The sequence below is a fragment of the Triturus cristatus genome, chromosome 4_1 (genome assembly GCF_964204655.1).
Source record: "Triturus cristatus chromosome 4_1, aTriCri1.1, whole genome shotgun sequence".
In the NCBI taxonomy this organism is placed as follows: domain Eukaryota; kingdom Metazoa; phylum Chordata; class Amphibia; order Caudata; family Salamandridae; genus Triturus; species Triturus cristatus.
Genome location: NC_140585.1, coordinates 296,605,370 through 296,629,875, shown reverse-complemented (window position 1 = coordinate 296,629,875; position 24,506 = coordinate 296,605,370). Strand labels below are relative to the sequence as shown.

The 24,506-nt window shown below is 43.2% G+C and overlaps 1 protein-coding gene across 32 annotated transcripts in view; it reads right to left on the bottom strand.

The window, feature by feature from the left end:
* Window positions 1–24,506, bottom strand: part of MICAL3 (microtubule associated monooxygenase, calponin and LIM domain containing 3) — a 1,875,796-nt gene that overhangs the window by 1,335,453 nt on the left and 515,837 nt on the right. For all 32 annotated transcript variants that reach the window (XM_085652129.1, XM_085652139.1, XM_085652136.1 and 29 more), the window contains one exon: window positions 11,813–11,929. In XM_085652129.1, the coding sequence (XP_085508255.1) occupies window positions 11,813–11,929 (117 nt within the window). The remainder of the gene's footprint in view (window positions 1–11,812; window positions 11,930–24,506) is intronic.

Sequence of the window (24,506 nt, the reverse complement as noted above, 5' to 3'; positions counted from 1 at the left end):
GTCGTCGTCAATGCCATCGTCGACGAGGTGGTCGTCGACGGGGCTGAGGAAGGCTTTTTGAAAGTGTGCTTCACCCTCGGCGGTGGGGTTAGAGGGTCTGGAGCGGGCTTCTTCGACCCTGAAAGGGGAGAAGACTCTTTTGTAGAAAAATCTTTAACCTTTGGTTCCTCTGAAGACTGTTTTTGCATCTTCTTTTGAGGTTGCTGCATAGAAGGACCAGGAGAAAGTTCTCTGGACCTTTTCTGAGGAGTTTTTGAAGAAGATTTTGATGATGTTTCACTTCCCTCGGAGGACAAGGGGTCTTCTTTGTACTTAAGTCTCTGCAGCCAAGTCAAAAGCCTTCCCTCACGATCTTTTAAAGTTTTCGTAGAAAAAGTCCAACATACCTTACAGTCCTCAGGAGAATGATCTGGATAAAGACAGTAAAGGCAGTCCTTGTGTTGGTCATCGACGTGCAAGCTCTTCTTTTTGCAAGTCTCACAGGGCCTAAAAAGGCCTTTTTTAGGGGTATCCTACATGAAGACAGTAAAGACTCCACTCAGAGAAATATCCGAAGAAAATACCTTAAATCCAAAGATATTGAAAGAACCTGAGCAGAGTTCAGGGGAGACTTCCTTAGCACGACGTGCGGTAGAAAATCTGAGGGACTAGAGCTCCTTCCAGGAAGGTTCCAGAGGGTGGTGGCGGCTGATTGGTTGCTCTCTAGAGTTTGGTCCTTATTACAAAAGGACCAGGATATGTTAATAATGTGAGGCATTTGGCCTATTACTCTGTATGTCTAATGGGACATTACTTTATTTATGTACTGGGGACTCCCATCCCGACGACGGAGAATGAGTCAGGCATGTGAATGTATGAAAGATACCCGAATACTGGATGAAAGGACAGTTAAACAATTCAGTTTTTTTCTTCACCATACTCTCAAGTGTGTCATCCAAGAGGGGAGTAGCGACTTTTATATGCAACCAGAATAGAGGACATGAGGCAGATTAATATTCTACAGAAAATAGTGCATTTCATTATCACTGTTGTGTCCTAATTCGACACATTGCAGTCTACAGATCCACCCTGCCTCATTCTTTCTTAGGGCCAATTCCCTATTCCCTCCCCTTGAGTGTACAGGGACATGATTATCCCCATAAACCAAAAATCCTGACTGTCTGCATGGTTCTCCTGCATATGGAAAGTGAGGGGATATCTAAGATCCCCATTCCGGCGTGTTCGCACATGCTCCTGAACTCTTATTTTCAGGGCCCTTTTTGTACTGCCCACGTAGATCTTATCACATGGGCAGCCCAGAATGTACGTCACACATTTGGAGTTGCAATTAATCACGGGTTTGAAAATATATCTATGTTTGGTGTTAAAACAGAAGCTTTTGGTCTTATTTCTACCCAACCTACAGACACTACATTCACTGCATGTGTAGAAACCCGTCATTGTAGACGTAAGTCAGGTTTGGAGTTTAGGGGTAGTAACAACTAGGGCACAGCATATTCCGTAAATTTTGTCCTCTCCTGTATGTTACTTTTGGTTTAGTAGCCAACGTACCTTGGAGGCTTGGTATGTCCGCCAATAGGTGCCAATGTTTTCTGAGGCCATTATATACCCTGCTGCTGCGATCATTGTATTGCGTATTAAAGGCAATTGGAGCTTTTTTGGCCCTATTGTTTTAGTTTGATGTTAAGGTGGTTGCCCTAGGGACTTTCATCACTTTGTGTGCTTTGCTCAATATAACCTCCGGATACCCTCCATCTAGGAAGCGCCTCTCTGTCTCTCCTGTGTTCAGAAAAAAAAGTTTCCTCAGTACTGCAATTGCGTCTCATACGAATCATCTCCCCATAAGGGATGTTGTTGATGACATGTTAGGGATGTGAGCTCTGAAAGTGTAATGTACTATTACAGGCAGTACTTTTTCTATGTGTGCGGCTATGTATATGATTGTCCTGTATGAAGGACATCGATGTACCTGCCCCAGCAGAACCTCATTGTGTGAATAATGAGGTTCTGCTGGAAATGACTGATATTATTTTGTCTAAAAACTTCTTTCTCCATGATTCTGGATGGTTTCATCAAATTCAGGGCACAGCGATGGGCTCCAGATTTGATCCCGCTTACGCCGGGCTCTTTATGGGCTGGTCTGAGCGGGAGCACGTTTGGGACCACCATGCGGCAAGGTGGATGTAACATGTGATTTTCTGGGGCAGGTACATCGATGATGTAATTATGCTCTGGGATGGACCTGCCCCAGAAATCATGGAGCATCATGCTTATCTAAATGATAATCCTTTCAACGTCAGATTCACTATCAACCATAGTAAGGAAGTAATTGACTTCTTGGATGTCACCTTCTTAATACAGGACAATCATATACATAGCCGCACACATAGAAAAAGTACTGCTTGTAATAGTACATTACACTTTCAGAGCTCACATCGCCCATGCTCCGACACTTTGGTTTCTCATTCTGGGTATCCATATCATGTCGGAATTTGCACATATTAGGTGTCTTCTAAGATATTGCTCTTTTAGAATTTTTGATTGCCTTTAATACGCAATACAATGATCGCAGTAGCAGGATATATAATGTCCTCAGAAAACATTGTCACCTATTGGCGGACATACCAAGCCTCCAAGGTACGTTGGCTACTAAACCGAAGGTGACATACAGGAAAGGACAACATTTACGGAATATGCTGTGCCCTAGTTATGTTATTACCCCTAAACCCGGCTTACGTCTACAATGACTGGTTTCTACACATGCAGTGAGTGTAGTGACTGTAGGTTGGGTAGGAATAAGACCAAAAGCTTCTGTTTTAACACCAAACATAGATATATTATCAAACACCTGATTAATTGCAACTCCAAATATGTGACGTACATTCTGGGCTGCCCATGTGATAAGATCTACGTGGGCAGTACAAAAAGGGCCTTGAAAATAAGAGTTCAGGAGCACGTGCGAGTATGCCGGAATGGGGATCTTAGATATCCCCTCACTTTCCATATGCAGGAGAACCATGCAGACAGTGAGGATTTTTGGTTTATGGGGATAGATCATGTCCCTGTACATTCAAGGGGAGGGAATAGGGAATTGGCCCTAAGAACGAATGAGGCAGGATGGATCTGTAGACTGCGATGTGTCGAATTAGAACACAACAGTGATGATGAAATTCACTATTTTCTGTAGAATATTAATCTGCCTCATGTCCTCTATTCTGGTTGCATATAAAAGTCGCTACTCCCCTCTTGGATGACACACTTGAATGGTGAAGAAAAAAACTGAATTGTGTTTAACTGTCCTTTTATTGCACTAATCTCGACAAGAATCCCGCAACTGTTAAGTTAATAACGACTGTGCTGAGCCCTACCTGAATGTGGGGCCATGGTCGTATAAGTTCGTCTCTTTCCTTTGTCATTTATTTGTCCCTATCTATTACTCTACTACTCTATCTCTTACCTTATTATTTTGGTAACTTCATTACTTTCTTTCTTACCTTTTATTCTACTAATTTGTTAGTTATGTCTACATAGGCTAAGATGTCCACCATGCTGTCTCCGTCATTTTGCCTATACGAATGAATCTGCGATGCTGCAGTGAGGATAGTATTGGTATGAATGAGACACACTTTCCCCCTACGGTGTGTTGCAGTTATAATAATCTACCATTGGAAACTTTGGCTGGTCGCTCGCGCCGCACATGCAATTTATTGGCTTTACTCATTTAAGGTGTGATCCTTATCACCAAATGCCGATATTTACCATTCTGTCATGTGAAGCTCTAAACCTTATGAGCAAAGTCAGATCTATCACAATCTGTACCCTGACATACGTAGTCTAATATAATCTTTGGCTACGTTGTTATTTGAATCTTTAGTTTTTTTAGCATAGCTATTAGTTATTTTAGCATAGGCTAAGATGGCCGCCACGCTGTCTCCGTCATTGTGACTACACGAATGAACTTGTGAGGTTGTGGCTCGAATAGTACTGCCACTAATGAGACACTTTTCCCCTACGGTGTGTCATATTTATAATAATCTAGTATTGGAAACTTTGGCTGGTCGCTCGCACCGCATATGCAAATTATGGGTTTTACTTATTGAAGGTGTGTCTTCGATTCTTATTGCGCCGATTTTTCATTGCGCTGATATTTACGTAGACTTTCCCTGGCAATATTGCCTTTTTATTTAATAATTTTTTTCGTGTACACAAATGAAATTGATGCTCACCTTATGCCTCTAACTTTCAAAATACCGTAATTTTTAGGTAGGTTTGGATACAATACCTATCGCTTCAATATGGCCGCTATGAAAAGAGCAACTCATGTGACCCTTGATGTACACGCCCCCACCAATTGACGGAGGTGTTCCGGTTTCTCTAGGCTTGCCGCATTATTTAAACCCAATATGTTATCATTGCGGTTTTTTTGCCCGGCTCTCCGTTGCTGTTGCGTCCCTCGGCAAAATCGTCGACCACGACAGGCTTATCTTGGTAAGTCCCACGTCGGCATGCTGACTCTTAGTTTATTGAAATCTGTTGATTGCTCCTTTTCACCGTGACTGGTGGCTTTCTCACTTTGTTTGTTTTACACGACATGTAGGTATGGAGGATGTACTGCGATTGTGGCTTTAATGTCTATGACTGACTGAACTATGTGGACCTGTTGATTTAGCCTTCGTTGCCTCTGCAGCCTATATAATGCGCAGCTTAGTGTCGCTTCCCTTTACTTGTTATTTTTTACCGATATTGTGCCCTTACTATGCTCCGTGATAAGGGGGTCAGTATGTTAACCTTGTGGAATTGATGCCCACTTTCCTTGGGGGTTTGTGATAAACATACCCAAGGATGTAAGGTCATGTTGTCATTTCTACTTATAATATGGGTATAACTCTCTGGTTTCTTGATGTGGGTTATCTATGGACTTTTTTCTGATCTAGTCTCTAACCTCTTTCATAGGCTGCTGGTTTTCTGCTTATTTGGTATCTTTTCAATTGATGAGATACTTACAAAGGGACGTCTGCTCTGTTCGGATATACTATAGGTAAGATGTCACATACTAGAGGAGGGTTTCAGAATTGTACGGTGTAGGTAGACAATGTTATGGCTCATCACTAAGCTGATAGTATTACCTTAGTTGGTAGACTTATGTGAGCTTCATATTTTAAAACATGGAAAGGATGTCATTGATGTGGGTTAATTATTTCCTTCTAGGCCTGGTGAAGACCGCTACTGTACAAGAGGTGTGACTGTTTTTACCTCTAGGACCTTTGAAGGTATGTGCCTACTCATTAGGATCCCTCATCTTGGCATGCTATTTTGCTAATCCCACTGATTTACCATCAATACAAGCAGAATTTGTTATTAAGTTTTGTTTTGCCTCATTGGGACCGTTTTGATGGATTTGCAATATCCTTTCTTTTGCTTTAGATAAACTATCATATGATTTGCTCTGAGCTCCATCGCAATTTAACATGACGGTGCTGTACATCCCTACTGTGGGATGCGCCTTCTAGCCATCACTTGGTCGCGGTTTAGATATAGACGGCTTTAATCTTGAATACATTGTAATTCTAGAAAAAATGGGATAGGTCTAGTTGAAATGTGGCCCTTACTGTTACTCGCTGTGTACATCGCAACTTATATTAATTGCATCCATCCATACTATAGATAACACCGGATGGGAAAACAGCCCATGAGTGAGGAATTCTATGACTTTTCAGCTTATGGATGTGTTTGACCCCACCATCATCTAGTGGTGGGTACTCATTGTTGTTTCTTTTGCTCACTCTGTCGATCGGGGGAGCATGGGGGATTGCTCACTACTTGGATCACGCTGTGACACTTTGGTTTAGTATAAGATCTCCTGAAACAGGATATTGTTGCCAGGTGAACTTTGATGGCAGCGTGGGCAAGACCCGAAGTAGCCAAATGAAGGAGATGTGGTAATATATCTTCTGGAGACGACGTGAAAGGATGCACCTTAGCTGACCTGCACCAGATACAGATTCTCTTCCATTTAAACGAATAAGTCCTGTTTGTGCTATCTGCTCGAGCACGGGATAGGACAGACCTGCATTCCGGAGGAATGTTCAAATCTTAAATCTCGTGGAACTCAGGAGCCAGGCCGATAATTTGAGAGATGCTGGGTCCGGGTGCTGGACTTGTCCCTGGTTCATTGTGAGGAGGGATGGAAACAGCGGCAATAGAATTGGTGTTTGCAGGGAGAGGAGATGAAGCTCCGTGAACCAATGTTGGCGAGGCCATGCTGGGGCTATTAGAATCAGCGTGCAAGGTTCATCCTTCATCTTCCCGAGGATCCTGGGGATGAGTGGAATCGGCGGAAAGGCGTAGGCGTATATGCCAAACCATGCTATTGAAAATGCATTCCCCAGAGATCTCTGTTGGGGATGCCAGCTTGTGAAGTGTTGGCATTTGGCGTTTTGCCGCGTGGTAAAGAGATCCAACGGGGGTTCGCCCCACAGAGAGAAGATGCTATTTAGAGTGTGTTGGTTTACCTTCCACTCGTGGCAGGTGGTCTGCATTCTGCTCAATGAATCTGCCAACGCATTGTCTTTTCCTGGAACGTACTCCGCTTGTAGAGAAACTTTGTTCCGAAGAGACCAGTTCCATATTTTTTGCGATTCTTGGGAGAGTGAGAGCGAACGAGTCCCTTCCTCCTTGTTCAGGTAGTGCATTGTTGTAGTATTGTCCGTCTGGACAAGCACTTGTGCACCTTTTATTCTGGGAAGGAACACAAGGAGGGCTAGGTAGACAGCTCTGAGTTCTAGGAGGTTTATGTGTAGTCTCCGCTCGGGAGGCGACCACTTCCCGCTGATCCGCAGCTCCTGTAGGAAGGCTCCCCAACCTTCTAGAGACACATCCGTGGTTATAACCGGGGGAGATGCATGAGTCAGTAAGGATAGACCTCGAGACAGATTGTGTGGCTGAATCCACAAGTTGAGAGCGGCGACCATCTGAGGAGTCACTTGTATGGTGTCGAAGGATCCGCCGATTTGAATCCATTGTGCGGAGAGAGCCTCTTGAAGAGGACGCATGCAGAGGCGACAGTATGGAACCAGAAGGATACAGGAGGACATCATTCCGAGGAGGGATTTGAAGAGGCGCACAAAGAGACTTTCTTGTGCGCACGTGTTCTGCCAATCGTATGAGTCTATGTTGACGCTCCTGCGATGGATAAGCTTTCTTTAGGACCGTATCTAGGACAGCTCCCAGAAATGTTATTGAGAAGGCTGTAAAACTGACTTGTCCGGATGGAGAGTAAGACCCAATCTTCTGAAAAGCCGTAGACAGGCTTTGGAAGACCATCTCGCGCCGTCGAGAGAGGGTGCTTTGACGAGCCAGTCTTTGAGATATGGAAAGATTTGGTGGTGCTGTTGCCTGAGAAATGCAGCAACTGGCGAAAGGCATTTGGTGAAGATGCGTTGGGCTGACTTGAGCCCGAAAGGCATGACACGGATTTGGTAATGTCTGCCCGCAACAGCGAACCTCAAACTTTTTGTGCCTTCTGAGGATCGGAATATGAAAGTAGGCATCCTGGAGGTCCAAGGATGCCATGTAGTAGTTCGCATTGAGAAGTTGTAGGACTTCTTGGATAGTGACCATGCGAAGTGATTGTTTCTTCAAGTATTTGTTTAGACATCTCAAATCTAGGATTGGTCTCAATTTCTTTTCCTTTTTTTGCACCAAGAAGAACCAGGTGTAAAACCCTTGTCCTCTTTGATGGACAGGTACCCGTTCAATAGCACCCTTCCGGAGCATCGCTGATATTTCCATGAATATGAGGTTCAGATGCTTGTGATTCATAGGTTGAGGGGGCGTTGGCGGTGGGGTTTGGACGAATTCCAGGGAATATCCGAACTGCACCAGTTGAAGAACCCAACGATTCGTCATGATTTGACTCCAATTGACAGTGGGAAATTTTCCCTCCCACTCTGGAAGGTGGAAAAGAAAAAGACTGGCGGTAGAGAGAAGTCATTGACGTCGCGCGGAATTCTTCTGCCACCTGGCTTTTCCACGAAAAGAAGACTTGTTGTATGAAGTCTGCTCTTGCTGCCTCTGCTGAAACTGCGGCCTGTATTGGTTAGAGGAGGAATATGAAGACCTATATTGTTGTCAGCCTCCTCTAGTAGAGTATTGTCCTCTACCCCTTGAGCCACGAAAATTGGTGTTCTTATATTGAAGGGTACCCAGGGCTCTGGCCGTATCGGTGTCTTTAATACCTTGGAGGGCCTCATCAATATGGGTTGTCCGTCATAAGGCATATCAAGGATTTTGGTTGGAATTTCAGGTTGGAATGATGTTGCCTTAAGCCACCTTTGGCGCCGCAGAACTGTCGCCCCAGCCAGTTGGCGGAAACCAGTTGATACGATGTTGATAGCACAGTCTATGATTTCAGAAGCCGATCTTTCACCTTTCAGAAGCAGCATTTTTGCTTCGTCTTTAGAGTCTTGCGGCAAGGACTCCAAATATGGTGATTTGTCTGTTGTAGCATCCTGATAGTGCCAGTGAGTTGGAGGCTCGTACTGTAAGCGCTGACAGAGGAATACAGTTTCCCGATATTGTCCAAGCGCCTGCCATCTTTATCCGGAGGAGCTGAAAGTGGGGCAGAAGGGTTTTTTGATCTGCGTTGCGCTGCCGGAGTAATTACTGAATCAGGTTTTGGATGCCAAATGAGACAGGCTGGAGCGTCGTCTGGAGCCCTGTATTTCTTGTCCAATCGTGGCAGAACTGGGGGAACTGTAGAGGGATTTTGCATGCTCTTGATGCCTTGATCCCAAATGTAGTCTATGATGGTCATAGACTTAACAGACTTTTTAAAAGGTTCCTTGGAAACAGTCTTTTTGGTGAGACGGTATTGGTAGTTTGAATCGTTGGGCGGCTCTCTCCAGGACATTAGGGAAACCTCCTATATCCTTCGAAGAAGAGTTCGCCTGAGGTAAAGGCGATGCAGAAAGAGGGATGACGTAGTCGTTCCATTCGTCATGGTTAGGCTGCGTATCTTGAAGCTCCCCCTCTTCCTGTCCGTCATCCTCATCGTCAGTAGATGGAGGGGGTGGCACCGGCACCTCAACAGGAATACGAGGTGGTGGAGGTGGGACGTGCACTCTGTGGCGGTGAGAACGCTGGAGCAGGAGAAAGCACAGAAGTAGGAAACCTCTTTTTGTAGTCAGAGATCATAAATTGCAGGTCAGAGACCAAGGCTGAAGGAAGACAAACCATCTGCGGTTGTTGCTGATGAGTGTCCTCATGATAATGGTCCTGCTCATCCATGTTCTGATCGTCATAATCAGAATCTTCCCGATACTTAACATTAAGTTCGGAGGGACTTCTTGCAGCCCTAAACATGCTGTCATCCGTATCCTCCTCCTCATCCAACAGGTGCGAGGGTGGCAAAGGCTGAACCCTACTGGGTGACGTAAGAGAAGGCAACAGCCTTCGTTTCGTAATTTTATGATGAAAATATGCACTTTTTAGTCCTGACGTAGGCGTTGTCGACGAGGCGGTCGTCTGTATAGACGTCCGATTGTAACAGACGCAGCCGTCGACGAGGGACTGTTCGGATATACTATAGGTAAGATGTCACATACTAGAGGAGGGTTTCAGAATTGTACGGTGTAGGTAGACAATGTTATGGCTCATCACTAAGCTGATAGTATTACCTTAGTTGGTAGACTTATGTGAGCTTCATATTTTAAAACATGGAAAGGATGTCATTGATGTGGGTTAATTATTTCCTTCTAGGCCTGGTGAAGACCGCTACTGTACAAGAGGTGTGACTGTTTTTACCTCTAGGACCTTTGAAGGTATGTGCCTACTCATTAGGATCCCTCATCTTGGCATGCTATTTTGCTAATCCCACTGATTTACCATCAATACAAGCAGAATTTGTTATTAAGTTTTGTTTTGCCTCATTGGGACCGTTTTGATGGATTTGCAATATCCTTTCTTTTGCTTTAGATAAACTATCATATGATTTGCTCTGAGCTCCATCGCAATTTAACATGACGGTGCTGTACATCCCTACTGTGGGATGCGCCTTCTAGCCATCACTTGGTCGCGGTTTAGATATAGACGGCTTTAATCTTGAATACATTGTAATTCTAGAAAAAATGGGATAGGTCTAGTTGAAATGTGGCCCTTACTGTTACTCGCTGTGTACATCGCAACTTATATTAATTGCATCCATCCATACTATAGATAACACCGGATGGGAAAACAGCCCATGAGTGAGGAATTCTATGACTTTTCAGCTTATGGATGTGTTTGACCCCACCATCATCTAGTGGTGGGTACTCATTGTTGTTTCTTTTGCTCACTCTGTCGATCGGGGGAGCATGGGGGATTGCTCACTACTTGGATCACGCTGTGACACTTTGGTTTCTCATTCTGGGTATCCATATCATGTCAGAATTTGCACATATTGGGTGTCTTCTATGATATTGCTCTTTTAGAATTGTTGATTGTTCCGTTGTCTCTTGGCTCTTAGACTCTATGGGCAACCTCTCTTCTTGTTGTGCAACCATTAAGAATTGATGATAGTTTTCCTGTTTTCACGTAGTTAAATGTGAATAATGTGATGAAACTTGAGACAGGTAAAAAGGTTATGTGCAAAAAATCTTTGTCCCGGTTGGGACCTTTGGCCCTCACAATGTGTTAGTCAATATTAAGTACTCATGTCTTGCTCATTAAATGTAAAAAGGTAAATTCCTAATTGTGTAATAGAATGTTGGTCTGTCTTTGTTGTTTACAATGTGTAAGTATGTAAATTAAGTGTGATGTATCTATGGGCTGTAAGTTAGCCCACTCTTATCTATGTATAGTATGTTTTATATTTGTCGTAAGTGTTTTTTATATGTATATTTATTTGTTTGTATTTAACAGCCCTGAAGAAGTCCTGCACTAGGACGAAACGAGTCAGCTGTACTGTGTGTTGAGTCATAAAAATTTGACTATGTTTTACCTACTGGAAAATAAAATGGAATAAAAGAAAAAATTGAAGAATTTATTTTTACTGGATATGAACTCTATAACTGCTCTTTTTGATTACGTTACCTGTGCTTTTGTTCTGAATTGCTAGGTTCCTGAGGGAACAAGCATTGTGACAGTGGGTGCAATTCAGTGTGCACCCAGACCCCAGTTAGTATAGAAGGGATAAGATTGATGGAGGGATAACAGGTTAGGTGCTAGTAGCTAGAAGGTTCCACTGTTAGGTTCAATTGTTTATGTCTTTTGAGAAAAGTATAAGCAAAAAAAAGGAAGAAAAATAGGTTAGAAAATCAAAGGTATGTGCGCTTATAGCAAAAGGAAATATGTGAAAACGTGTAGAACTGAGAAGAATGGTCCAGAGTAAAGGTGTTTGAGGGTTCAAGGTTTTGATCACCACTGGAGTAGCAGGCAAAATTGCTGCTATTGCTGAAAGTAAGTGGGCACAGAATATAGATAGACTATTTAGTGGTGGTTCTTTGTAGGTGTCAACACTGCCTTATGCACAAAGTCTATCTATATTCGAATTCTGAATTTCAACTCAAGTCATGCTTCTGAGCCTCGTTCATAATACACCTCAACCTTTGCCAGCTTCAGTCATAGGCATCCAAAAAGCATAGTCATCCAAGCAATAGCGTATCTTTCTTAAAGAACATACCATTCTCAATAGCTCTGGGTTCACAGAAAGAGGCTTAGGTTGAATACATTTGTTATATTGACAAATCCTTAGTCAACAGCTACAACAGAATTTAGAGTGTTACTTAAGAGGACAGGTTAACACCAAACATGGAAGCAAAACTGAAACACTTACTTCGGTTTTCCTGGTCCTCAGGGGGCTCAATCAGCCCCTGAAACTCTACACCAACATGGATCTCAATACCTAATATTAATGCAACTTTCAGAAGTATCAACTGCAGTTGGCGGATACCTGCAGGCAAGAAGGGGGAACAAGAGGCAGATCTCATCAGATGCCCAAAACAAAATGCACAAAAAAAAAAAATAATACACTTTTATTAAACACTAAAAGCTGTCCATCCATGCAATTAATAGGTAAACTCCAAATTAGAAGACATTGCAGCTATAGAAGCGGATGAAGATTATAGGAGGGCATACAGTACTACTACTCCTAAGTGTACCAACCGACAATGGTCAGAAATCCTATTCAGATGGAGCAGACCGGACAGGGAGAACATACTTTGAAGAAAATTGACACCTTAAATGAAATCTCTTTGATGCTTTTGATTGTCAAATTAGCAAGGAGAAGCATTTGTAAATGTTTGCTGTGCTGTGTGATGTAGGTCAAAGAGCATATGAATCTTCCCACATAACATATATGAGGAATTGCTGTTCAACAAGTTGAGCATGCTAATCATCTTCGATTGCTGTCTGCGTTTACACACTTGAAATGACTATGCTCCAATGAGCCCTACAAATAAAACAGATCTTCTAGATCACATTCATTACATTTATCCCAACCCCTTTACAGGTAAACCAAAATAAACCACCAGTACAATCCAATTGCACAAGAATGCGCACAACTCTGGTACATATTCAGCAAGAAATAGCATTAGGGATTTGTTCCAACATCATGTTCATGTTCAACCTGGAAAATGTACTGTTGGACGAAGGAGGTGGCTATGTCTAAATATATCCCAGACACATGTCCTTGTTGCCGTAAATCCAGAATCCCCCATGTAATTAACTTTCCCATAGTTGTGTATGCATCCACTCCTCATCCTCTTATCAATACTGGGATAATGTCATTACTTAAAAAGAATACATTAAATCACTGGGTAATTGCAATTTTATCAAATGTTTTGTTGAATATTACCCTGCCTGTTATTCATTGATCTTCTGAATTCTGCTTTATTTGTTCCCACTACTCATACTTTCACCCCTACCTGCCATAGTCATTATACTCTCTCTTCACCAAACCTTAGCCTGCCCAATCTGGAGAGACTTTGGTTGCCTCTTTGTAGTATGGTCTCTTGTATACTTTAATTTGAGACCTTGTTCTCTTTGTCAGAATATTCCATCATAGAACTGCATGTCTATTTGGATGTTACTTGTATCCAAGTGACTTTAGAATGTATTAAGGAAAAGTTACAGTTGGAGTTGAGCTGTGTCTGGTGGAGCCACTGCTGTTGCTGGCTCCACAACCATGCAGCCACAGATTAAATTGACTCAACTATACCCAGCCTGTAGCGTCTTTACTACAGAATTTTGGCAACGATCCTGGCTACATGGTGGAACCCTCTGCGTGCAACCTCATCCGTAGCAAGAGAAAACTTCAGTTCAATATGGCTCTTACTACCATTCTGCTGTTATCTCGAAAGGTATGGTGAGCATTACCTTATGAGACTTTTACGTCTGTATTTGGCAATCTTTAGCTCAGCAAAGTGGAAGTGTTCCTCGTGCGTTGCTGAAGTGCTCCACACCTACCTAGGCCTGGACTCCCTACCACGTGCAGCAGCATTTCTTCTTGCGTGAGCGAAGGCTGTTCTCGCAGCGCACACCATCTTCCACGTTGTGTCCGGTGCTTTTGTGACGTCTAAAAGCTGTCTTGGACTAGAAGCTGTGCGTGAGTGAACAGCAAAACACACAAGATGATGGACGGAATGTTGCACATTGGCAAAACATTCACCCCCAGTCACAGATCTGGGTTTAATCCATTGTTATTTTGCTCACCACGCCACCCCAGTTCAGACATGGCCATATCCCTGTGCCTCATGGGAAAAGTCCAGTCCGAACTGCCAAGCCATGTCTTCCCTGGACCGGAATCAAGCATCCTAGGACCGGTTTCAGGGTTTTACCCCTCTTCAGCCAGGATAGCTGGACTCCAGTGGCGTAGTGAGCACGGGACCCACGTCTGGGCATACCCTTCCCACATAGGGCGAACAGCAAAACACACAAGATGATGGACGGAATGTTGCACATTGGCAAAACATTCACCCCAGTCACAGATCTGGGTTTAATCCATCGTTATTTTGCTCACCACGCCACCCCAGTTCAGACATGGCCATATGCAAATCAGTCTTGACCCTGTGCTCTCCATGCCACTGGAATCAAGCTATCCTGGCTGAAGAGGGGTAAAACCCCGAAACCGGTCCTAGGATGCTTGTTTCCAGTCCAGGGAGGACCTGGATTGGCAGTTCGGGCTGGACTGTACCCATGAGACACAGGGTCAAGACTGATTTGCATATGGCTAGGTTCAAACTGGAACGGCATTGTGAGCAAAAGAACGATGGATTTAGGCCCAGATCTCTGTACTGGGATGAATGGATGACATTGTTCTGCATTCTGTCCATCAACTGTGTGTGCGTGAGTGAAGGCCGTTCTCGCAGCCCATCATTTTCCACGACGTGCCCGGTTCTTCTGTGACGTCACCAAGCTGTTTTGGACCAGAAGCTGGTGCGTGTCATCTTTTATTCTCTCCAAGTGCAGCTTTTGTCAGGCGTCCTCATGTAACGCTGCTACGTTACTGCGGCCATTTTGACACGTTGGGTCAGCAGCCATCTATTTCCATTGTACATGCGGCATTCCTACGATGTTACACACGTCTTTGCGTATTTGTCCGTCTGCAACGCCCCCACACCAAATGAAATTCGAAGAGATGGGCACACAGCAATTCTGTCAGTGACAGGCACACTCTTTGCGTACTCATCCTCCTGCTGCGTGTCACTCGGTGATCGGCACACCTGCACTGTTATCTCACACTTCCCATCAGTGTTGCGCACACTCAAGATATTCATTCAAGGTACTAATTTCTTAGCTGTGTGTCACTCGGCGATGCACACATCTGATTTTTTAATTTTTAGTTTTCGTTCTTTCATTATTCAATTGCTAGGTGCAACATTTTTCTTAAGTCAGCAGTGTGCCTCCGGGTTACATACACCTCATTGGGTTTTTACTGAAATAGTTGTTGAGTAAAATTGTGGTACTCAACTTATCCTATAGCAATTGTACTCTACCTGCCCTCATTTTTGTTTGTCTTTTTTTAATACAATCTGACATGTGCACTATGCAGTACAATATAGAGGTGGGCACAATAACAAACAATTTTGTAAAACAAAAATGAAATTAAGCCAACATTCACAAAGACATCTTGGGTATTCGCAATAAACTTATTCGCAAAAGTAAATACGCATGTTCCTTTCTAAAGTCAAAATATGGAAGAGTTCTACTATTTATTCCTAGGTGTCAACCACACAATGAGTTAACTATTAGTGAACATCAGCATATGACTCATATGAGCAGGCATTGCCCTCTCTGTCACCATGGTTTTGCCGCCTCCTAATTGTCAACACCACACTTCGGGCAGTCTGCCACAAGGTGGCGCTGCTCATGTAATTTAGAGGGGAGAAGTATAAGAGCTGTTTAGGGAACAAAATACATTACAAAAATTACTAATACCTGCCTCCCCAGACATTCCTTTAGCTTTGGCGACCTGGAATAATCTGAACTGTCGCATTTACATGCGAGAGAGATGGTTAGTAGGTGTTTTGGCTGCGATGACAGGGGCGATGGATGGTGCAAGCTGCAGTGGCCTCCTGGTCAGAGCCCTGGCACTTAATATTTTACAAATTAAGCACTGCGTGGGTCTTTAACCGCGAGCTCATTCTACAAGTAGACATCGAGCCGAACTGTACTACACTGAGGCGAGGTCCCATTGACAGCTTCAAAGTCGACGCACCCTAGGCCTAAGCGTCTCTTCTTTTGATATGCTTTTTTTGATTCATACCATTTGTTAAGCGCTGCGTTATTTCAATATCGCTCATTTTAACATCGCATCCTTTGTCACAACGATTATACAGACTTTCCTTTTATTAACAGGCTCCCAATGATTTTAGTAATGTGCACGCCCTATAATCACAAATAGTACTACTTTGCTGATTTAGTTAGGATCTGTGCACGCTATTAGTAGGTATCACAACATTAATTACAAACATATTTAGCTCCATTTTTGACAATTTTATTAGGATTTTTGTACACCCTGCGTAACTCAGCTTCCAAGGGGTTTTCTTTAATAGATTTGTCCTTCATAAATGACGCCATTCACGATTATAACGCATGACCTACAGTTTGATACTGTCCATTATGTACGTGCACGGAGGGCCGTAATAACACAAACCTCCCCTTGTATAGTAAGTGTCACAACACAAGGGGAGAGGCATCTGCACTGTTTAGGATTTACTCCTAAACGCACAGTCTAACATGCGTTTCCTCCTCATACAGGAGCTCTGTTGAGCCCAACTTTGAGCTTACTGCCCAGCCTTTACGTTGGATGCACTATTAGGTAAACCTTACCTCTTTTTAGCCACATTCACTTCCCTATGTGGAGACACCGTGTCCCACTAATTACTTATCATTCATCTTACCTCTAGGTGCTCTCTTTTTTCAGTGTCCTGAAGAAGAGCCCACCCTAAGGCTGGAATCACCTAGCTGTTTACTCACACAACTAGCACACAAGCCATGACAACTGTGAATTAACAACAGGGTCATTGAAATGCTATGTGATATATAGGAACAATTGACTATGTTAGGCTGGAATTGTATCTTGAAAATGTGAGGAATACATGCCACACCTCTTTGAATTGTCCACCCTCCTGACGGTTTCACATTGACCAACAATACTATCTTCCTTATTTCATACCGGAGCACCTTTCTTCTAAATTTTCAGAACTGTGTGGCAATGAAAGAGCAACTGCGTTGCCACATTTAAATTACGTATTTACTTTTGCAAATACATTTATTGCGAATACCGAAGATGCCTTTGTGAATGTTGGCTTAATTTCATTTTTGGTTTCCAAAATTGTTTATTGTTACTGTGACCACCTCTATATTGTATCGCAATACTAACCTGGGTCTTGTAGCATTTCGGGTATCCCCATTGATATAAATGTGCACTATGCAAGCAATAAATTCTCCACCTGCATTTTTGGATACCCCACGTGAACCACCGGTAAGATGGGAAATAAGGCATGATGCTTTCGAAACTTACTTAAAGGGCAATAGGAGCTTCAAGGTTTAGTGCAGACAGGAAAAAAGGTCTACTGCTACTTTCTTTTGGGGTTTGAGGGCAGGTCTTTTTTTAAACATTTACCGAATTTATCTCCGGAAGATAGCGATGGAGTTGATGAATATCGTGAGACTGTTCTCAAACTCAAAAATGAACTTGATAAACAACCCAGCCTTATGGTGCCAAGGCACATATTTAAGAGGAAACAAAGCGAAGGAGAGGATGTAGACTCATATATATCAGCATGATTTTGAGGCCGGGAACCTTTGAACACATGTTAGTTGTGGGGAGCAACGATGATGTTGGACAAGAGTGAAAAGACAATTCCATCTGTGATTGGTGACACTCTGGGAAGAATTAGATGTTTCAAACATAAAATCGCTGTCAAAGAAGGTGCCACACCCATCAAACAAACTCAGGGGAGTGTCTCATGGTGCAAGGTTTGATTTGGAAAAGGAGTTAAAGGATCTATGTGCGAAGGGGATTATTGAACCTACAGAGTTCTCATTGTGGCTTTCTCCGCTGGTAGTAGCCCCGAAAAGGGGTGGACTACTTAGGGTTTGTGTCGATTTGAGGTCATTTAACAGATTTGGAGGACTCGCATCCCCTACCCAAAATAAGTGATTTGTTTGCCTCAACCAGAGGGGCAAAAATGTTTCTAAACTCGCCTTAGCCAGTGCCTATCATCAGGTCGAACTCCATCCTGATTCGCGCCATCTTACAGCTTTCATATCGCCTCTGGGCACTTTTCAATATTGTCAAATGCCATTTGGTTTAGCGTCAGCGGCCTCTGTGTTTAAGAGGGTCATGAACAACATTCGATTCGGTCTCTTACCTCCTTGCTTTCAATTACCAAAGAGGATATGTCCAGACTGGCCAAACAATGAACGTCTATTCCGGCAGTAAATACTTGCCCTGCTTAATATGTGATAGAATTCCTCCCATCTCTTGTGGAGGACTTCACTGCTGTGATAACTGCTCCTTTCCTGAAACATGTCATCACACCCCTACTTAAGAAATCAACATGGACTTCAAGTTCCTTTGAAACTACAACCCATTTCCAATGTAAAATAACTCCGAAATATCACTGAAAATGATGCGAAGAGGTGAGCTCTGAGGTACTCAGAAAAAACACATTACATGAAGAGCAACCCAGTTTCAGGCATGCAAAGTGCACCAAACTTTCTGTGGCTCACACCGAAAAAGGACTCTTGATGTCTATTAGTGAAAACAAGAAGCCTACTACCTCACTTCTTGACCTCACTGCAGTCTACAATACCGTGGGCCAGAATCATGCTAGAAAGACTAAAAGAATGGGCAACAATTTCTAGGCATGCTCTAGACTGGATTGGTTTCTCCTTTGCAACTACTTCTAGTTCATTCAAATAAGGTCCGGGCAATTATCTCCTCACTTCAGACTCTAGAGTATCACAGGATTCACCATTATCCCTACCACCTCTTCAGCATTTAAGTGAGCTCCAATGCCAAGGGGACTATACAGTAAACTTGCAAATGCATAGCGACAAAACTCAAATCTATTTCTACTGGAAACAAATGTAAAAACCATGTGAATACCTCCTTCTGTCTGGTTCACATTCTACTCGATAAAAGAAAGCTTCCATTGCATAAATGTAAGCAACAGCGGAATTTTGATGTCAGTCTGAACTACACTTCCTTTTGCTCTCAAACTACTCTCTACCACTGCTTTTAAATTAAATAACCTGGGAGTCATTTTTTATGCACAGCTTTCCATCGACCCTCAAGGAAGCATGGTGGTCATTGGAATCAGTGTGCATATTCTGCTTCTTTAAAGACCACTAAAAGGTGCTGTAAATGGCCCTGAAAAAGCAAAACTGCAGTGATATAGAATATACACAGAACTTACAAAAAATAAAATATCAGGCTCTAAAACAGGTAGCCAGACTGTCAGAACCTGAAGGGGCATGACCACAGAAGCCATGCCTTGAAATCTATACAATGACTACTAGAACACAGAAGCATCAAGCACAAAATGGTTTGCACCATCCACAAGCTCTGCAAAGACACAGGTCCAAGATACTGACAGAGACACACCCCTTAACATGCCCAATTTAAACCTGCACTCCTCCTCTACGCATCTCATTTTCCAAAGAGCATTCCATCAGATCAAACACAGAGGCCACGGCCCTAACTTATAGAATGCTCTGAACCACATATATATGGAAAAACATAAATGCGTTTTAGAAAGGGCCTGAAATAATTACAGACCCTGGATATACCTCTATAAAAATAATAAAAAAAATGTTGTCCAGAGACTTGCACTTTTGATTTGTGTTTTGGGATCATCAGAGAAGTAATTTAACTTTGGTAGACATTGCTGATCCCGGCCAAATGGTTCTGCTCGACATTTTTAAAAATGGCGATCGTGTTGCAGTGATGATGTAATTTCAGGAACCATGAGACCTATATACTTAATTTTGGTGTCAAAATATAGGTTTTGGGGGTCAAGTAGTCATATAGAGATAGAAAACTCCGAGTAACTTTTCTGCCATTTTCCAAAATGGTGGTTATACTAGAAGAAGAGACGTATAGAAATTAAGCAAATAATAATGGTTTTTAATCCTTTTATGTATTCACCAAACAATGTTTATGATCTGAACAGGAATTTTTTTTATCACTCCTGTTTTAGATAAATATTTATAGTTCACTTTGTTTCGGCAATCGCTCGTGGTACATTTGCAGAATGTTGAACATTGGGGAAGTGCATATCGACAGGAACATCTTTCTGTAGCACAGGTTTTGCAAGTACATGTACGTGTGGGTAGAGGCTCAAGAAATTTCATAGGTTTTAGCACACCATCAACATCTTCCCAACCAAATTCATACTGATCTTTCTCCACATAATGCATGATCCAAAATATTTACACATCTTCTGATCAAGTAGAACACTCTTAATGTGTCCACACACACAATATGTCGTTGGTTGAAGGTCACTTAGCGGGACTGATCTCTTGAACTCACTGTACCGAAGCTCGTCAAATGTGTAACAGTCCAAACTCGTTTTCCACATACGCAGAAGGAATGTTTCTACATCTTTAAAGTCACATTATTCTTCTGTCTCAGATTAACTTTTTAGAAACTTCACAGGTTCAGCAGATAAAGCTTCAAGCTTTGTTCCAATTTTGCTCATAGTGCCATCAGTCATAAGAATATGTGCCTTGATGAAAACACTGGGCATCTCTAAGTCAAGTTTCTTTTACAGAATATGAAGCAGGATTAAGTGTCTCTTCGCGCCTGTTCCATAACATATCCATAACTCTGACAATCATGGACTTAAAAACATTGCAATAAATATAAGTAGCACAATAAACAACATCTGTGTCATTTGACAGTAAAATGACTCGATTGGAACTGTTTCGAACAGCCCACTTAACATCTGGCACAACACAAAGGTCAGCTTACTCCAATTTGCTGTTAAAGTCTTGAACAATATGGCCTGTACCTTTTGAATACATCTCTGCAGGGACCAACTCCTCATTGACAATCATTCCAATTGCAATAATTGGAAATTCAATGTTCACTGAAACATCAGCAATGTTTTAGCAAGTTAACATCACCAAGTTCATCCTGTTCATTGTTGATGACCATGAAATTATCAAGTTGTACAGGTATAGCTGTCCAATTTTTGATGCAGGCAAGGTCGATTGTTCCACTTGTAGACATTCATCCGATTCTCTCATCTTCTTTGACAGTTCAAGATAACTGTCAAAGACGATATGCAGTTCTTGAAAGGTGCACACTGAAGGATATACGTAGAAGAGTTTGAAAGACCTCTCCAAAGTTTTACATGGCTGAAATCTTGACCATTTGCAAATGTGACATAGTACACAACAACAACAGTTTTCAATGAGGACACCTTTTCAAATTGAAATTCTTCAGGTGAAAGGTTTTTTTCAAGCTCTTGTACGAGTTTCTGCTTTACTGATTTGGTTGCAGCATCTCCATCAAACAATGTGCGTTAGCGAAAGTTGCTTTCTTGTACCCTGTTTTGGAGTGACTGGTTCTTGAAAACTCTTACTATGTCAATTAAAGCGTGGAAGTTTAGCTTTAGTGATTATGTCAAACAGCTTTTTCTCTTTTAATACAAATCTCTCCTGCTTCAGTTCTGCATATAGTTTCGATCCATGTTTCATGACATCTAGTAGAAGAGTCTTTATATGATTATCCACATATTGTCCAACATGTTTATCAAAACGTTCCCTGCTCTTTCCACCTACTGGGCCTCTCTCTCAATCAGGATTCACTGCCAACCACAGCACTGAGACCACGCGGATTACCACCAGAGACAGCATCAGAACACTCTGTGGCCCTGATCCTCCTCGACCTCTCAGCGGCATTCGACACAGTCTCCCACAACAACCTCATCAACAGACTCATAGGCATACAGCAAGACAACCTCAAGTGGATCGCCTCCTCCTTCCTTACATGATGCACACAGAGCATCAGACTGCCTCCCTTTACCTACGCACCCAAAGACATCATACGCGGTTTACCACAAGGATCATCCTTAAACCCCACTGTTCAACATCTACATGACCCCCCCATGCAGACATTATAAATCCCCCAGACTCAACATAATCTCCTACGCAGACGACACTCAACTAATCCTCACGCTCACCGAGGACCCCTCTAACACCAAAACCAACTTCTGCAACCAATGTAGCCAAATGGATGAGCAACAACTGCCTAAAACTCCACTCCAACAAAACTGAAGTACTGATCTTTGGGAAGAACACCTCGCATGGGACCACAGCTGGTGCCGGCAGTACATGGACCCACACCGACCAACCATGCACGCAACCTGTGCATCATCCTCGACAGCCAACTGACCATAAAGTGACAAGTCCACACAGTCGCCTCCTCCTGCTTCCACACATTTCACATGTTCTGCAGAATATTAAGATGGATCCCAATCAACAAGATCATCACACAGGCCCTCGTCACCGGCCCACTGGACTACGGCAACGTCGTCTACTCAGGGATCCCCATCCAGCTCCTAAAAATACCCCCGACCATACAGAACACGGCAACCAGGCTCATCCTGGACCTCCCCCAAATTAACCAACATCGCCCCCCACCTGAAATACCTCTACTGGCTCCCCATCCAGAAGAAATGCCAGTTCAAGATCCTCACGCATGAAACACAAAGCCCTCCATGACCTAGGACCTGCCTACCTCAACCATCGACCGAACTGCTACCAACCTGCTAGACATGTGCACTCCTCTTCACTCACCATCGCGCGCGCACACACACACACACACACACACACACACACACACACACACACACACAATCCGTCGCAGCAGTAGCCGCTCCTTCCCTTACATTGCTGCCAAGACCTGGAACAACCTTCCCCTCCAGCCTCACACAGCCCTCTCGCTGGCTAACTTAAAAAACAGACTCAAGACCTGGCTCTTTGACGGAGACACAGTGCCCAGACAACCCATGGGGTGACTGTCATATTTTACAAATGCTGTTTTACTGATTGATTTCCCACAAGTTCCTGATGAGGAACAGTTTCACAATGAACCATTAATTTTGAATTTGTAATCCCTCTAACAACATTGCAAATAGAAAAGACTTCAGGGGAAACGACCTTCCATTGAGCAACATATTCACTTTTACTATCTGACCAACAATTCCCTTGGAGCTTTTCTGTGATCTCTGGATCATCTGTCCAGTTTCATATCTGGAGCTACAGCATTGAACCTTCCCTTCTGTCTTTCACCCAAAAAATGTCTTGATGAATTTTCTGTAGTGGTATTGTTTTTCCACCTTTAGCTTCTTCACTCTTACCAGGAACCATATCTCAGGAAGTTTATGCAATCGAATTTGTGAAACACAGTAATCAGTGACTGCACAGTCTTCAAGTGCAGCTCCCAATCACCTTCCCGATCAGCATCAACCAAGTTTTCACTAGAGCTATCATGTATAAAACATTTCCCCAGTAATTGCAAAGTTCTGATTTTTCTTCACATTCTTTGACAAACTTTACAAACTTGATTTTCAGGTATCGAACATTGGCTGGCTTTGCATTAGGCCTTTTGAATGAAGTGCACCCTGTGCCTTTTTCACTCTGGAACAAGAATGAAAACGCAATATTTCTATGCCTCAGATATGATGAGCATACTTTGCAACAAACAAACGTAATAAGTTCCGCTCAACGCTGACTGGACAGTTTTGCTTCCAAAGATTTAAGCCTCATTAAGTGCATTGTCTATGCCACATCCACTGAGATACCTTCCTGAACACCGGAACGCAAACTTTTGTCATGTGGAAAACGCCCATCATTGGATAAAGATCATCACATTCTACTGAATTGCCCATAAAAATGTAAGCTACAATACAGAAAACAACTTCATTGTAGAAAATTGGCAGGATAGGCTGGTCTTCAAGCAGAGCATGCACATTTTGGAATTGGTTTGTGCTATGTTCTGATAAAATATTTGTAAAGCGCATGGCTGTCCCAGCAATGGGACGTCCCAGCGCTAAGACAGCTAGGAGGAATAAGCGAGTGGAGGAGACGAACAATCAACGAAGAGCCAAGTCTTCACCTCCCTTCTGAAGGCCAAGTTGTTGGAAATGCTTCTGGTGGAGAGGGGCAGGGAGTTCCAGAGGGCTGGCGCAATCGCCCGGAATGAGCGCCCTCCGGCGTTGCGGACCCCGAGCCAGGTAGAGATCAGTAGAGCATAGAGCACGCGTGGGGGCGTAGGGAAGACAAAGATTGCTCCTAATTGCTGGACAAGTGCCAGAGAGGATCTTATAAGTGAAGCAAAGGGCTTTAAAGTGAATTCTCTGCTCTATGGGCAGCCAATGTAGACAGTGAAGGAGACCAGAGACCGGAAAATACCTAGGGAGATCTACTACCTAGATCCCAAGGTACAGGCTGCAGCTGCACTGTTGGATGCGACCAAGGCATTTGATTCCCTTGAGTGGAAATTCCTACTGACACTCTTCACCCGAATGGGATTCAGCCAGCTGTTTGCCAGGAGCATTGGCATACTTTATAACAATCCGACTGCCAGGGTACGGGTGAATGGACAGACGTCTGCTCCTATATCCATCACAAGAGGGACCAGGCAGGGGTGCCCACTGTCACCGTTACTATTTGCTATCGCGACGGAACCACTAGCGGCTCGCATGAGACAACACCATGCTCAGCGTAGCATTGGTTTCACGTCGCGCGGGCTGCTCATATCTATGTATGCCGACGACATCACCATATACATGATGAACCCATCGGAGAATTTTGACCCGCTGATGCGAGAAATGGTGCGCTACAGCAGCCTCACTGGCATAGATATAAACTGGTCGAAGTCGGTCATGCTGCCACTGACGGATGGCACAACTCCATGCCGCACTGAATTCCCAATAGATTGGGTTACGGACGAGGTCAAGTATTTAGGTATAAATATAAGCCGCACTACTCACGAGATAGGACTGGCT